At 41.4% G+C, this 16,581-nt stretch overlaps 1 protein-coding gene across 1 annotated transcript; it reads left to right on the top strand.

Moving 5' to 3' along the window:
* The first annotated feature begins 281 nt into the window (after nucleotides 1-281).
* Nucleotides 282-16,409, top strand: lifra (LIF receptor subunit alpha a). Its single transcript, XM_068760991.1, has 18 exons — nucleotides 282-357; nucleotides 5,501-5,665; nucleotides 5,852-5,988; nucleotides 6,306-6,459; nucleotides 6,699-6,974; nucleotides 7,249-7,375; nucleotides 8,947-9,083; nucleotides 9,186-9,328; nucleotides 9,572-9,725; nucleotides 9,850-9,914; nucleotides 10,141-10,369; nucleotides 10,467-10,637; nucleotides 10,849-10,950; nucleotides 11,087-11,233; nucleotides 11,349-11,486; nucleotides 12,013-12,106; nucleotides 12,223-12,289; nucleotides 12,407-16,409. Exons 2-18 carry the CDS (start codon nucleotides 5,578-5,580, stop codon nucleotides 13,094-13,096), a joined length of 2,919 nt encoding a protein of 972 aa, XP_068617092.1. The 5' UTR covers nucleotides 282-357; nucleotides 5,501-5,577; the 3' UTR covers nucleotides 13,097-16,409.
* Nucleotides 16,410-16,581: the final 172 nt, after the last annotated feature.

Genomic DNA, 16,581 nt, shown 5'->3' on the forward strand with positions numbered 1-16,581 from the left:
GCTTTGGTTTCTCTTTTTTTAACACCCGCACATCTGTCTATCGGTAACATCATGCTCCTGACAGAATCATGGCGGTGACCCTGGCAGCTGCAGTGGTATAATCCTGTTGCTGTTATTGCGACACGACAACGCCCTCCTCTGTCCCCCCCCCCCCCCCCCGCCCTCCCCACACCGAATACTCGAAGCCCATTGGTCCTCAGAGACGTCAATCTAATCGCCTGCTCCACTGTTTTCCAGTCATCCAAACCTATCCTTGAGCCCGCTTGGAATGGTCCAAGAACTGCGTGCGGGGGCGGAATATCAATAGACGGGGTTATTGGATATTGATCAGAAATAACAGTGAAGAGGATTTCTCAGGTAATTTTCTACGTGAACTCGGGACAGCGTTTAGTTCGTTGGGAGGCACCGTCTGTAAACGAGCCGTGGTTTTCCAGTGGACTGTGGTGTGGTTTTGGCAGCTCAGTGAATTTAAAATTCTTTTCAGCTCGGGACGGTCCAAAAACACGGTCCCACTCGATAAATTGTTGTTAAAATGACAGATAAATCTGATTGATGACGTATTATCCATCGCTATCTGCCGCCCCGTTACTCACGGGCAGGATTACTGTCTCGCTTTGATCCAAACGTGGGCATGTTTCGTTTCATGATGTATCTTTGATTCCAGGGGCGTCTCTAGATATGGCGCTGCCGTCGGGCTCAGCCACCCTTCAGTCATGTCGCTTGTTTATTTGTAGAATGAACTCTGTCTGAACCATGCTCTGGAGAATCTACTGGAGTAAGACTGTTGATACTAAGCTTTACTTTATAAGAAGACACTGTCTATAACGAACCCTCTTCACTTTTCGTAATGGAGCAAAAGTCATAAATTCAATTTGTTAGTAATAACAAAGTCTGAGTCACATGATGGAACTATTGGCATTTTAATTTTACTTTAATTTTAAAAAATAAACAAGGGCTGTTTGTGTTTTAATTTTCCTAATGTTTCTTTACTGAGCGAATATGCTGTCATCCTATGTTAGCTTTCATGCTAAGCACTGCTATGGCTCAATCCAAAGAACACTAAACGGTCGTGGCAAGACAACAACAACCTTGTTTGAATGTTTTCATTATTACGAGTCACTTTGCCATTTATATCCATTCCTAATTACATTAAGATAATCTTTAGAAGAGAGAAAAACCCCTCTTAAAGCATTTCAACTAACTTATATCTTTGGTGGAGGTTTTTCACCCACTTTCTGATGATGCCAAGATTTGATTTCATTGGAAAGGGGAAACGGAAATCTTGTTCGGTTGATGACCAAAAGGACACACAGAGGACTGAATGTCCCTCCTTGACTGAGGTCAGAGAACCGACATTCCACACAGACAATCATCTCCTAGCCATGTGTTTTGTTTTTTTATTTTACGTGCTCTCTGGCGAGCATCCGGTCCCCTTGCCATTTTAAGGTCAAACATAATTGGCAGTAACTTGAGCTCCTGTTTCTAAAGCCACTCCACTCATTCAGCGTATCAGAGGGGCTGTGTGCTTATTCCTTCGGCTCCGGTGGCATTGCTGAAAGGAGGCCGAGAACAGACGCATATCGATTTGAGCCAGGGTTTCTTTTTTCAGCTAACATCCCACACACCTTTAGTTAAGACGGCACATCACAAGTTTTGCATATTCTTTTTGGTTTATTATTTTTTTTGGGGGGGGAAACACTGCAATTCTTATCGTTTTGGTTTCATGGAAATCAGATATCTATTTAGATGACAATTTAACATTGTTTTCCATGACTTATTTCTTTCTTTCCAAGCTGTGATAGTTTCATTTTGGCTCAGATTCCTTTTTTTCTTTTTTTCCTGGTTTTGGTTCAGTTTTGGGGTAACTTTTCACTTGATACTTTAGATTCTAAAGCAAATGCATTTTGCAGATAAGGCCCAACAGTCAGCATTAATGGTATTGATGGAAGGCAAAGCTGTGTCAAGTCAGTAAGTTTGACAGCTGTGTGCAGCTGAGGACATTCCTGCTGTGGGGCGATAACATATTGCTTTTTGTGGTGCTGGAAAGTAAAATAATCAAAAAGTGTGTGTCTGCGAGGATGGTTGTTTTACAGTGTCGTTGGTTGTGTATTTGAGTGTAGACTTTTTCAACCTTGGCTTGGCATGCTTGAAATGAGGCCGTTTGAGGGAATTCTGAGAAACGATTGCATCACTGGGCAGTTTCCATGGGTTACTCCAACAGGCTGCCTCTTGCAGCTGAAGAATCAAACAGAAAAGTGTTGAAGTCCAGTGCAGAGAGGTGGACAAACCCAAATAACAGCAAGGTTTTGTTCCCTGGGACTGTTTTTAATGTTAGTCAGGCAACTGCAGGTACACACATTATGTTTTCAACTGTGTACTTGTGTTTTTTTTATTGTTTGTGGCCATATTGATTAGTGGTACAAGGACAACAACCAGAACACAGTACAGAAGTATTGATTTGTGTGTCTGTGTGCATTTGTGGCTATCAGTTTCTTGGTAAGATTTCCCGGAATCTATGGCTGTGTTTTTCCCGCTTCCCGTCCATACGCTTTTTTCTGTTGTTTGTTAAGGGAGGAACATGATTTATGGCTTTGATTAAAATAAATTCTACCCCAACGTGGGATTTAGCAGCACCAAATGTGGTTCCCAAATCTAGTCAACTAATTTGAAATCAAGAAATCAAAATAAGAGTTATCATTTTTAAGTCTTTTATCCCCCACAGAAATGGCTGTGTTTACATTACCGGTATACGTATTTGTAACAGTCCTCTTTCTACACTTATAGCTTTTCAGGAGTCCTCCGGCATAGAATATTACTTTCTGAACTACACAGATATTTATTCTCTGTTTTTATTCTATACAAATCCTCTTGTTTCTAAAATGGTAGACTTTCCTTGTGCTTGCATCCTGTCTTTTACCAGAGACTCGATACAAATGATGCTAAACTAGCCTGTGATTTGGAAACATTTGGGAGGCACTTAGATAAGGAGGCTAAAATATGTTGTGCTGTACTTTCCCGTGATTTAGACTTTCACTTCCCTGGAATCTGTGTGTCATCCAGCCAGTCATTTTTTTGGAAGACTAAGTAGATATATTTGTAAAGTAAATGTAAACAACATAATTAAGAAACGTTAACATAAGTTACATGTTGCTACAAATGGAATATTTGTTTTTGGACATTTAGCTGAAAAGCAGTGTTTCTCTGTCCTAAACCTATTGCATTTCCAATGATGGATATCTGTTTTTTAAATTTTTAATACATCTCAAGCACTGAGTTATCACTCTTTACAGAACCAGATGCAGAGAAAATGTCTCGTGTTTCATGAGGTATACAATGGCCACATTACAAAGTAGAAAAACACTCGGTGAGTCTCTATAGACGGATAGAATAGATCCGTTGACATGCTCCAATGTGGAATTGACTCAGCTGTAAGACGACGCTTGTTAGAAATCTCTATCTCTAATATTAAATGCACAGTAGGCCGAAAAGCAAGTGTACCCCCATTTTGTTTTGGGGGAAAAATCTCGATAATATCCGCAATCTGGATCCGATACAGATGAAATTCAGTCGTACGATAGAGATCCCCACCCTACTCGATTGTGTCAAATTCAATAAACATCAATAATCAACTGAGATATTGAACACATTTTGAAGATCCATTTACTGCAATGTTACCAAACATTTAAACGTGACCCAGGATATGTTCTGGATCATCATCAAAATGTAATCGTGTGTTCCTGGTCACATTCCCAACATTTCGAACATTTCATCAAGATCAGTCAGTAACCTTTCTAGTTATCTTGGTAACAGACAGACAAACCAAAACATGACCTCCTTGTCGGAGGCAATACGATTACCTTGAGAGCTCCAGTCATAAAGCTACCAAGCTGGGGCTCCTGTTCAAACCTGTCCTAAGTGGAACTAGTTGAGCAGCACAGCAGAATGTTGGTGACACATAAACAGACAACAGATTATTACGTGCAAATGTACGCACATGCTCACTCATGAAAACCAAGGATACGGATCAGAAGGCACTTTTATTGCAACATCTTTTTTTTCTGTTTCAACAAGGGGTGGAGATATTTTCCTTGTGTTTGTAGCGAGAGCAGCAAATGTATGGTTTCTTCTCATACAGGCAAACTCTTCATGCATTTTTTTTCAGCATGCCAGTCCGATTAAAATGTATTTCTAAATCCTTTAATACCTTTTAATTATAATTCTGTAATCCGATTATTTCATTGGCAAGAGGCCAGACTTCGATGACTTCGACGGGGTCTATATCAGTAGAAGGATGCTGTGGATGGAACTGCCAGGGAACGGGGCTAGAGGCCGACCCAGGAGAAGATACATGGACGTAGTGAGGGAGGACATGAGAGTGGCTGGTGTTGGGGAGGACGATGCAAAGGGCAGGGTGAAGTGGAGAACGTTGATTTGCTGTGGTGACCCCTCAGGGGACGCAGGAAGTCAGCCAAACTTGAAAGTTTTCAAGTTTTCCACGAGTGTAAACTGTTTCTATACTTTTCCGATGCAGCATATCCCCATGTTGTTACTATCACATCAAACCGCTTCAAGTTTATATGAATTATTACTGCACTCGTATGAATACAGAGAGTCGGTTGCAGTCGTCTTCTAGATCAGCTGCTCTAACCTGTTTCAGTTGGGATTTGCCCTGGCATGATTTATTGTTTCCAACTAAGTGCTTCTAATCGCTGGTGTTATTTCAGGGAAGTTTGAATTGTGAAATAGTGGCAGGGTTTTGAGCTGAAGAGCACGCATGGCTAGACGACCTCACCTTGCAGCAAACCAAACAATTACATGCCACAACTTGCAAAAGTATTTAACCCAGTGAAATACAGGTATCATAAAAACAACAACTTGACGTTGGATAGTACCAAAATATTTATATGTGAAATGAAGCCACCAAATGTAAGTGGATCAGTGGGTTCGTACTTGGGTTGGGAAGCGGAGGGTCACCAGGCCAGACAAAAACCCAAGAGGGGCCTGTCTCCCTCCAGAGCACTGCCGAGGTGCTCTGGAGCAAGGCAAAGTTAAATAGATAACCTTCTCTGACTGTTTAAACATCCAGCCTGCTGCAGGCTTGTGGGTTTGTTTGTTTTCTAAAGTAGTATTTCGAGCACTGTTTGCTTGGAGCAGACAATGCTGGTGAGGAATTATTGTAAATATATGTGTGAGAGAGCAGAGAATCCAAATCTCCAGAAACATTGCAAGAAACGAAAGTAAATGCCAGAGTAGTCTATAAATATGTACTCATGTTGACCTTCCACCGCGTTGTCACAGTTTTACAACGGCTGCCCTCAACCTGACAACATGGTATAAACCAGCTCACCTTTAATTTGGTTTAACTTTTAGATGGCGACCTTTTTTCTTTTTTGTTTTACTTGTGTTTTACCAGAAGTCTTGCATTCACTGTACATTTGCCATTTCTCTCTTCTGCTGTGTTTTTCCTAAAGGCGTGTTCTTCGCGTGTCTTTGCTGTCAGGATGTCCAGCATGTTGTCGCTGTAGTGGAGAGGAAAGCCCCCTTCAGACCTGCAGACAGGGACCCGGCCAGCCGATCATGCCTCACTCAAAGCTTAACTGCATCCCCGTCTGGCTCATCTGTGTTCTCCTGAGCCTCACGGCTACACACAGCCATGGCAAAGATAGTGAGTACTAAACAGCATCCTCATCATACCCTCAACATCTGGATCATGATGTTGGCTGTTAATGCAGGTTGAATTTTGCTCTTTGATTCTGTGGTGCTGGTTCACACTGGGTTTGACTCTGTTGATTGTTGCAGGTTAAATTCCATAATCACGCCCTCTCTATTTTTACCTTTTTTTTTTGTCTAGCACTTACTGTACCCAAGCAGGTGAGCCTCTCAACAAACATGTTCACGCAGCAACTATTCATCTCCTGGCTGGGAGGAGCAGCCACAACATTTGACCTCATGATTCAAAGAACTGAACTCAATGAAAGCGTCTTCTACGTGAGAGCATTTCTCTACTTATTTTGAACAACTGTGTGGTTAAAATGTAAATGTGTCATGTTTTTATGGATAAAAAAATCAGCGGTTTATGCTGTTAGTTTTATTTATCCCTACATCCACAGAGAAAACTCGTATTCGCTGGTATGTCAACTTTAAAAGCCGTTTCAGTGCCGTATTTAGTCAGTTTGCCTCTGCCTTTGACGGAAGTATGTATGTCACAGGTTATAATGATGATTTCATTATAATATAATAATTCACATGCCCTTATTTTGTTTCCTGCTTTCTCCGTGTCTGTGTTTTCCGTATGTGGAATGTAGGAGACGTTGTTTGCGGCTGTAAGCCAGGCGAGTGGTCGGCACCAGTGGAACGGGACCTCAGCCGAACCACTGGAGTGCACCTCGCTGTCTGTCAGAATCCGCTCTCGAGACGGCCAGGCAACAAGTGAATGGAGCGACACGCAAATACTGCAAGGTAAGAGGGACAGCAATTACACCATTATACTATCTATTATAGCACCTCTGTAATTAGAGACAAACACAAATACCGATTTCTTTTTTTCATCCAATGGGAACAAAGGCCATTTTCGATCCTCTCTCTCAAGCAAATCAAATGACATTCCCCTGTACACAGATATAGCTTATCTGTCCCTCTCCCCATTTGTCTCCTAATTTCTACATTTTAAACAATCTTCCCTCACTCGTCCTTTTCAGGAAACGATCTTCCTAACAATGAGAAATTCCAGATGTACCCACAAGACAGAGTTGTACCTGTGGGGGCCAACACCACCTTCTGTTGCATTGTTGAAGAGGGGAAGCACTTTGGTACCATCCTGGCCGACAATACAGTCATGAACACAACACGGCTGAGCAGGCGAAGCTACGCCACCACGATTGTTAATCAGCGAGTCTCACGCGAGACGGGAACCAACATCATCTGTCTGAATGACCTGGAGTCTAAGCTGGTTGGATCGGTTGTGTTTGTTGGATGTAAGACAAATACCTGGAAGGATCAGAACTGAAGTGTGAATGATTGTTATGAGAGCGGAAAATATAGATAGATGGCACCAAATGGGTCAATTTGAAATGTACATTAGTCCCAAGATTTGAAGATGACATTGAAGAAAAACAATGAAGGTTGTGTGTTTTCCTATTAATTAGTTGTTTAATGAACCTTTAATTTTAATCAGTTCTATAAAACTGTTATTTTTATTTTTGTATCTGTATGAGGGGGGTTTTAAATAAGGGTTGTCCCCTTTCCCAGATCCACCACTGCCGAGTGATTTTGTGTGCGAGACTCGGGACCTCACCTCAGCGGTGTGTCGGTGGAACGCAGGACGAAACACTCACTTGTACGGCAAGCGAAGAACACGCTACTCTGTGAACAAGAGGTACCGTACTCTAAAGCAAATTTAGATTAATAATGCAAAGGGCTAAGCATCCCCTGGGCTGTAACCGGACCTGACACCTGGACTATGTTTCTGCTCGGTAACAGAACTTTGCAAAGACACTTATTCACACAACAGTGATAGCTCTTTCAAACATGCTGCTTTTTCCCCCCTTCCACATTGGAAATGTGGTTGAAGCTGGTTTGAACTGTATGTAGGGAATTATATTTATAATGATTTCTGGTAGTGACACTGTTCAGTAAAAACAAGCCACGCCACTTCAGGAGCAGCCGAAAGAGATCCAGCATGAGAACGTTCTATCTCATTTCTCCTCACTGATATCAGGTTGCAGCTAAATGAAACGGGACTCGGGCCAAACGATAGAGAAAGCGAGGCTGTTGTGTGCATCGCTGTACATAAGCGTTTCTCCACCACAGAATATTGAATCAGTCTGGTGCACTCAACTGATGGAACCGTGGTCTAAACAGTCGGAGCACGGGGGGGGGGTGGGGGGGTGGACGTGTCCATCAGTGATGCATAGTACTTCAATGCAGTCAAAGTTGATGGACGTTTTTTTTAAATTTGTACTATCTTGCTCCTGTTTTTACTAATGAAACATTTGCTTACATTTTCATTCGTATAGATTTGTTTATTTCATTTCTCATGCTATTCAAAATGCAGTTACCTGTGTTTGTGTTCTTTATGTGTAGAACTACAACGTTTTATCTCGTTGTGTAACCCTGTGTTGTAGCAACAACCCTAATATTCCATCAGTCAGACAAGACACATTTTTCAAATCTTAGGGATTTAACAGTGGCATAGATTTTAATATTAATGACAAAAGGACACATCTACTATCACAAGATGTTATAACAACCCAATCCCTAACACCGCAAGGATTTAGTTGTAGCAGACGCACCTTCCCAGGCGGTCCTGGTACGCTGATGAAGCGGACACCAGAGATAATGTGACGGCTCTAACGCCAAATTAACGAACCAACACAAACTCCAAGCACACCAAGCGGGTTAGGAGTGAAAGCACGGTATGACTCCACACCGCCTGACTCAACTTGGTACCCAGCACTCATTTTCATTTTGCACTCCCTCCTTAATGTAGGAAGTTTGATCATCTTTAATGGGAAACACCTGAAAATCAACCACCCAAAATCGTCCAAAGTTGAAAGAGGAGAATTAATGATTACATTTTTTTTTATCCTCAATCCTTTGTAACTACATGGTTCACCGAAGGAATGGAGAAGTTGTCTACTGGTGCATTGGCTTCTCATTGCATACCCCTCCATCGTGTTGTGTGCGCAGTGTTTTCTATCTCGAAAAGGATAAGGATGATGACAAGAAGTCTAAAGCACTTAGTCTCCGTTGAATGCGGAGAGTGGATTGGCTGTTGGCCAAACCTTTTACTGTAATTGTCTGGATGATCAGGAGAGAAGTTGCGTAATGAATGTTTGGGGATGTGTCTGCATCGCTTGCTTTTAGACTAAGCATTTGAAGCTGTTGTATTTTATCGTTCTGATATTCACGCAACGTTGCTTTTTCTTTTTTAATTCTTTTTTTCAGGGCTTGTAATGGAGGCGTTCAAAGTCGAGCAGAGAAAAACTGCACTTTCAGCCAGTGGGACGGTAACTGGACTCTGGTGGCTGTAAATCCTCTTGGCCAGTATAGCCTCACTGACTTTGCTGAACTCAGTCACAGAGGTGGGTGCATCATTATCATCAGAATCAATGGACACACGCTATTGATGATTATTGTTGATTTTAAACATAGTTATGAAGTACACTCATACGCTTTTTCTACAGTGCATCCAGTTGCACCCGTTAAGCTAACGTCAGTGGTCCATGCCTGGAATGCCACCATATTGTGGCAGTGGGAACACAACAGCTATTTGTCCCTGGCTCTTGTCTGCCAGGTAGAGCTTGCATCCCATGAGTACAAAAGAAAGGTGAGTTGTGTGCGTGCCTGATGCAGGGGAAGACCCCTCTCCTATTGGTCTGTCTCTATATACAGCTCTTTTCTAGGTCTCTCCTGTTTATGTATCGCTAATGCTTTCTGTTTGCACAGTACAGTACAATGTTTTTATTTTTGATGAATGACCTACTGCATTAACGTTAACAAATGCATGCTTTCTTCATTTGTGTCATCATCAATGTACCAAACAATAATGAAATCGAATCCTTTGTTCCAGAGTAACTTCTCCGGTGTGGGTCTGCAGTCAGTGGTTCTATCAGACCTGCATCCTTATGAGGATTACAGCGTTAAAGTCCGCTGCTGTGCCCACGAGAACTTCTGGAAGTGGGGAGACTGGAGTCAAAGTCTTTCCATGAGAACCAGCTCTGCTGGTTAGTATTTTATTCTGACTTTATTTGAACAGAAATCTAAGTGATCTGGGGCTGGCACTGATGACAAATGTCTTTATTGATGAATCTTTCAGTAGTTGAAGTGCACCATTTTCTTTTCTCTCAGTTCCAGATGCTCCTGATGTGTGGGTGTGGATGAACAGAGACAACACTGGGCAGATCCTTTGGAAGGTAGTTTTTTCTATTTTGTTGTCTTTAGATTTTAATGGCAGATTTATAAATGAAACGTTTTCTTTTTTTTATAGAGAGAGAGCACAAATAGATTTACAGCATGTTTACCTTTGCCAAAATCAGAAGACATGCATGCTTTGGCTGTCAGTTATTCCGTTAAACTTCAGTTTTTGCCTTTCTCTCCCGCCCCCCTCCTTTCTTTCCTTTTCACATGATTGTTCTCTAGCCTCTGACTCGCAGACAGATCCACGGTCACCTCGCAGGTTATGAAGTTACTTTCTGGAGCCCTGGAGAAAATGTACAGCACACAGAAATGAATTCACCAAATGCATCTGCTGCCACATTCAACCTCACACAAATAGCTACCTTTGGTGTTGACAAAGTCACCGTTATTGCCAAGAACGACGCTGGGGTGTCTCAGCCTGGAAGTGTGCGCCTGCCTCTACATTTGACAGGTACAGGGTTTTTTTGTTGTTGTTTTTTTTACAACAGTTAACTTTAGAGAACAGTGGATGCCTCATATAGTTTGTACATGAATGCGTCTTCTTCCAGATGTGGAGCCTCCTGCCGTCTCTCGCCTGAGTTCCCCCCTGCTCTGGCAGAGCCATGCCAACGCCACCTGTGGCTATGTGGTGGAATGGCATGACGCCTCCTGCGTCTGGGACTGCCCTGTGGACTGGATCAAAGTGGCTGCTAGAAGCAATAATGTTTCCATTGAGTCAGGTAAGCCAGCCTTGAAAACAAATCGCCGGAGTTTGTGGAAATAAAGGCAAAACAAGCTAAAACCTGCAGTATCTCTCCACCCCCCCCTGTTGTTTCTGCCCGTTGAAGATGTAAATCTTTCCTCCCACATAAACATAAATCTAAGTCTTTTGTGTATGTCAATAAAGGCCATTCAAAATTTAAATTGCACATCTTCTTTCTTTTCAATCAGCCAACTTCCAGCACGGCGTGAGGTACAACTTCTCCCTCTATAGCTGCTCCTCAGAGCCCCCAGAGCTGCTTCAGCGTTGGCAGGGATACATGCTCGAGATGGGTGAGAATGACACTTGTCTTGGTTTTTTGTCATTTTTATTTTGTATTTATTCATTTTATTTTAATTGCTGAATATCATTCTCGCCACTTCAACACTACTCTGTTTTTCCCTCTTCCTTTACGTGCGATTCCTATAGTCCCTTCCAGTCCTGTCCCGATGTCGGTCCAGCAGAAGGACTCTAACATTGTCCTCACATGGGGAGAGATCCCGGTGGTCAACAGAAGAGGCGTTATTTTAGGCTACAACATTTACATCAGCAACGGCTCCCAGATCACACTTCTAGGTAAATGTGCAATTACAGTCGGTACATGACAATCAAATATGTGTTTGTACCCTATTAGACTCCTCCTCACCGGTGCATCTCTTGCTTTCCCCTCTTTGCTCTGTCCTTTGAGCAGCCAATCTTTCAGACCCAGAAGCCAGAAACTACGAAGTAAAAGGTTTCGCTGTGGGCAGCTATAAATTTACTGTCAAGGCCTACACCGCTGCAGGCGAGGGCACAGGTGCCACTGCGTCCATAGGGCTGCAGCCATATGGTATGCAAATGATGTTAACGATTCATCATTGTATGATGTAATAATATTTGAGGCAGCAGATGATGCTCCTCTAAATAGATGATTGCTTTATCTTCACTTGGGTTGAGTTTTCACTCTGAAAAAAATAATAATCTGAATTCTCATTGTTGAGTCTCAGATTACATTCTGATTACCGTGTGCCTGTGAAGCTGCGTTACATTCGATGATGCTCAGTTCAGAGGGGACAGATTAGTGCAGACCTTTATAACCTATCAGTCACTGCACTGAATGTTTGTGTCATTTTTGTAACCGTGCCAGTTTTATTGGCGTGGCTTTGAGCTAACTTGCCTAAAAACAAGTATAGTAAGTAAATATATTTTTATTGTATTTGTATTTTTGTTTTAGCGTTTCTCTAGTATTTCCAGGGAAATGAGCTGTTGGCCTGTGATATAGAGCTTGTTTAGAATAAATTCACTTGTCTTTCCTTGACAGTGGAGACGTCAAAAGTACCATGATATACGATACAGCTGTTTTTTTTTTTTATCAGGTGATTGGCTGATCCTAGAAATTTTGGCGGCTCTGGGAACCATGGCCTTATTCCTGGTCATTGTCACCTTCATTTGCTACAAGAAAAGGAACTGGTGAGACTGTTGGGCCACAATCCTGATGACTCTGCCTCTATCCTTTCAGTTATGTGAATATCTTTAGACTTTTGATTATTATATATGTCTCAAAAGTATTTTTGCTTTATCAACAGGGTGAAAAAAGCATTCTATCCAGACATACCTGAGCCCAAGCTGTCTGGTGATTGGTCGAGAACTCGGGTAATCCGTCTAATCCAACCAGATCCTCACAAATAAACTCCGAATGTGTATTTTGCCATCCTCCATCGGGAGTTTGCGCTGACTCAGTTAAATGTTTAATCATCCTGTGTCTTCCAGGGGCCTTTGGATGTCAAGCCATCTCCACACAGCATGGTCCATATTGTAGAAAAGCCCGAGTTTGATTCAAGTAAAGAAATGCTCGTCGTCATTCCAGAAGAAGAGGAGGATGAAGAGGAGCAGAGGATAGGAGACGAGCCAGTTGACACAGATGAGCCGACGTCATTGCGCTACTACAACCAAGTGGTAGATGAGAGGCCCATACGGCCACGTTTCCCCGACTCCTCTGATTCTTCGGCTTCATCTTGGGACTCGGCATGCACTGATGTGACATACACAGGGATCCAGACCTCAGGGTCTTCTTTGGTGTGGCCAATGGATCCGCAAGGCTCCTCTAAGGGCCAGCAGCCACAGGCTGATCCGCCAATCAGCTGTGGGGATGGAGGAGGGGGTTACCAACCTCAAATGCAACACAGAGGCCAAATTGAAGATGAAGCTTCACCCGAGCCTTTCCTAGCACCCCAGGCTGCTAATACTGGGGGCTACAAACCGCAGAGCTCGTGGCATTTTGACTCCCCCAAGGAGGCGGGGGAAAGCGGCGGCTTGGCACCCTCTCTTGGATCGCCCACATCAATCGCTTCCACTCAGTTCCTGCTCCCCGATGGAGAGGAGCAAACCGAGGACAAACGACCACGTTCCTCATTGGCAGCAAACTGGTTCACAAATCTGTTGTCCTCTACAAAACCTTGAAATCATTTCTCTCTCGGTATAAAACAGCGGGCTCGTGTAAAGCTGTCGTATTCTTTAGTTACACGTGACTTGCATCATACAAGCCTTGCCTTAGCACTACATTCTTACAGATTTGTACCTACCTTACAGAAACTGAAATTAATTTAGCATTATACAAATCTCAAGATTTGCATATTTTCCTGTCAGAGCATCAAAGATCAAAGGATTTACTGATTTCTTGCACCTTTCTGGCAGTCTGATGCTTGTATGTTTTCTAATTGACTTGTTTGTGACTTATAATGGGCATTTCTTTATGACATATCCTTTGTTTCGATAGAAATGACCAGTATTTCACTTGCGTTTTAGATGTTTATTTTTTGTGAAGTCTGTTTTTTTTTAGAGAACTGAAAATGAGTGTTTCAACCTGAACAATTGCACGCTAAATGTAGATGTTTTGGGGAAAACTACCAAAGAAGACAAAACGTCCCTTTCCCTGGAATCCTTGTCTTCTGATCAATGAGCTGCTATGGAATGATGAAAATGCGTTTGGCTAGAAAAATCCATCCCATTTCTCACCCTTATCGACGTGACCTATTTTTCCACATCTTGAACACTCAGATGTTGAAAGATAAACAGTCATTGTTTTACACAGGCATAGAAGTCTGTACTTGTGTGGGTGATGAGCTCAGTGGATAATATACACTAATATAAGCTAGAACTGATGTCATTTGATAAACTCAACACACGTTTGTGTTACATTTGAGTGTTTTTGTTATTGTGTGTTATGAAGTGTATGTGTTTTTAAAGGGTCAATTCACTCGCAAATCAAAGGTGAATATTTTTCCACATACTAGTAGTTCTGGTTATCCCCTTTAATTACTTTGGTCTGATTTACCGTCTATTTGAGCTTTCGGCTTTGGAGATGGCTGCCTTCTCTTGAATATACTGGAGCTATAGACAGCAGTTTGCTTGTGGTACTCAAAAGTACCAAACAATACAATAGCAGTGTCTCTGTTCAATATTCATAATCCAGTTATACAAGATAATCCACAGGCTGCGGAAGATACCATTTATGTTTACATCCTCCCTTTTATGAGCATGATCCTTTGAATGGACGTGGGATCTCACAACAATGACTGGATTATTTTAAAATGCCAGGTCCAGATTTCTAGAAAGAGCTTTTGTCAGTTTTTTGTTGTTGCTTTGAACACTAGAAGTAAAGTTATATCAGCAGATATCTGTACAGTCGTAATGTCCTAAGGTATTTATCTTACAGCAAAACAATATTCATGGTTAAGTACGGTAGTATTATATAAGAGGAAAATGTCATTTTCTTTCTTTTTTTATATAGAAGAAACAGCTCAATATAATGGACTGAGCATTGCCTTCAACTGGATGATTGCACTTGAAAATATTGAGAATTAACTTGGATGGATCGTCTGGATTACTAATACTTTTAGTAACATGTACTATGTCAACTCCTATACACTGCTTTCCTCCTGAAGGCGATGCATAAAGAAACTCATTATTTAATTTGAGAAATGAAAAGTCAAAACTTTAGCCACTTTATAATAGTCTTATTATCACGCTTAGCCTTCTCAGTATATTTGTGTGGATGTAAAGAGGTCCCCCCCCCCCCCCTTTTTTTTTAAGCCTAGTCAGTGAGATGAATGAAGCATTCATTTGATTTTGATTTGCTGTGCTTTGGAGCTCATTTATTTTAAAAGAGATATATGTCAATACATGTAATGTATTTTTTTCCTATTTTTTTTTTATGAGACTACTACCTAATCTTGTCAAGTCTTTCCTGAAACTGCCATCGAAATTTTGCAGTAAGGACCAATTTTCACTCGGACTGTGTTTAAGGTGCAGCCCCAGTCTTCCAAAAGCGGAACTATGTAAATGCTCCTAGTTCTAATTGAAATCTAATGGTAACCAGTAGGGCCCTTCTATTTTATGCAACCAGTGTGGCAGTCTGTGTTCCATTATTTCTCAGTGCCTCCAGCCAACAAGCTTTATGTAAAACTACTGTGACATGAGAGATGACTTTGATTAACCATAACTGACGGCTTCACTGATGAAGTGATGAAGCAGCCTTCTTTGACTACTGACAAAAATGTATCTGTTCTTTCACTTGGTCTTGTTTGACTGAGCTGAATTTTGGTGCGATTAGTGGGGAAGAAAGAAAGACTTTGGTCAAAGCTACACTTTTTGCCAGTCAGACTGGGGTAAATGTGAACTCACCACCACTCAGTGATCCCTGCATGGCAGTGGTGAGGGGTGGGAAGAGTTTTGAGTATCTAAACATGGCTGCAGATCATCTTCCTTTGAAGCCTGCTTATTCAAACAAGCAGGGCTTTGGAGAGTAACCTATGAACGGTATGTGTTACATGCTTTTATGTTGATTTAGATCAACAAAGTGGAACCTTTTTTTTCCCCTTCTTTTTATAATCAATCTACATGTAAATAATTAAAACATATTTGTTTCTATCTTACTCTAAATTATGTTCCCTGTGCGGCAACAACTTTGTTGACTAACCAACCAGCTTTCTTCAGAGAATGAAGGAAAATGATTGTGCTTATGATTCCACATATAGAATATATTATGCATTGCCGAGGCATCAACATATATATTGTGTGTGTTCACATACATGAAAACTTTTAAATGTGTCTCAAAAATAATGTAAAATTATTTAGAACTGTGGTCTTGTCCGTGGCAGATACATCACAAGTAGATGAATTTTGAGTGAAAATACTCACCACACACACTTAAACTCACCTTATACTCAATTTTCTATTAAATATATTGCTTAACAGCAAGACATATTTTTCTCGATAGCCCTAGAGTGCTACTTTCTCTTTCGGCTTGTCCCGTGAGGGGTCACAGCAAATCAACCTTCTCCGCTTCACCCTGCCCTTTGCATCGTCCTTCCCAACACCAGCCACTCATGTCCTCACTACTTCCATGTGTCTTCACCTGGGTCGACCTCCTTAACCTCTTCTGTTTCTAGCCCGAGATGTTTTTTTTTTTTTAATTGATGCATTGATACATTGGCTCTATATTTTACCATTTAGCTTTAAAACACTAACATTTATTGTTATGCATGACTACAGGACTGAAGTGCATCGCACCTGTAAAGGCTATAAATGCTCAAAATTTCACAGAATAAGTTGCAAATTATTACGTATAGGGCATTGAAGAGTGAATAAACATACTAACTGAAATGCAGTTTGTTTAATATCAATAAAGTTATTTGCTCTGCTAATTTTCGGTTTGTCTGTACGTTCATTTCCTTGTGTTCAGTATCATGTCCGCGGAAACTAAATTAAAATTTGGCGAAACACCGTAAAATATGTTTAATATTATATTCTTGATATTTCATTTGTTTCCCCTCTAGCCCTTTCGAATGTAAAGTTTTCAATTTTCGGATTATTTTGTCGTCATCGCATCCCCCAGAAAGACATGCCTTTTACTGTGAGCGAATTTACAATCCTACTATGGCAAT

Source organism: Brachionichthys hirsutus, chromosome 4 (assembly GCF_040956055.1).
Source record: "Brachionichthys hirsutus isolate HB-005 chromosome 4, CSIRO-AGI_Bhir_v1, whole genome shotgun sequence".
In the NCBI taxonomy this organism is placed as follows: Eukaryota; Metazoa; Chordata; class Actinopteri; order Lophiiformes; family Brachionichthyidae; genus Brachionichthys; species Brachionichthys hirsutus.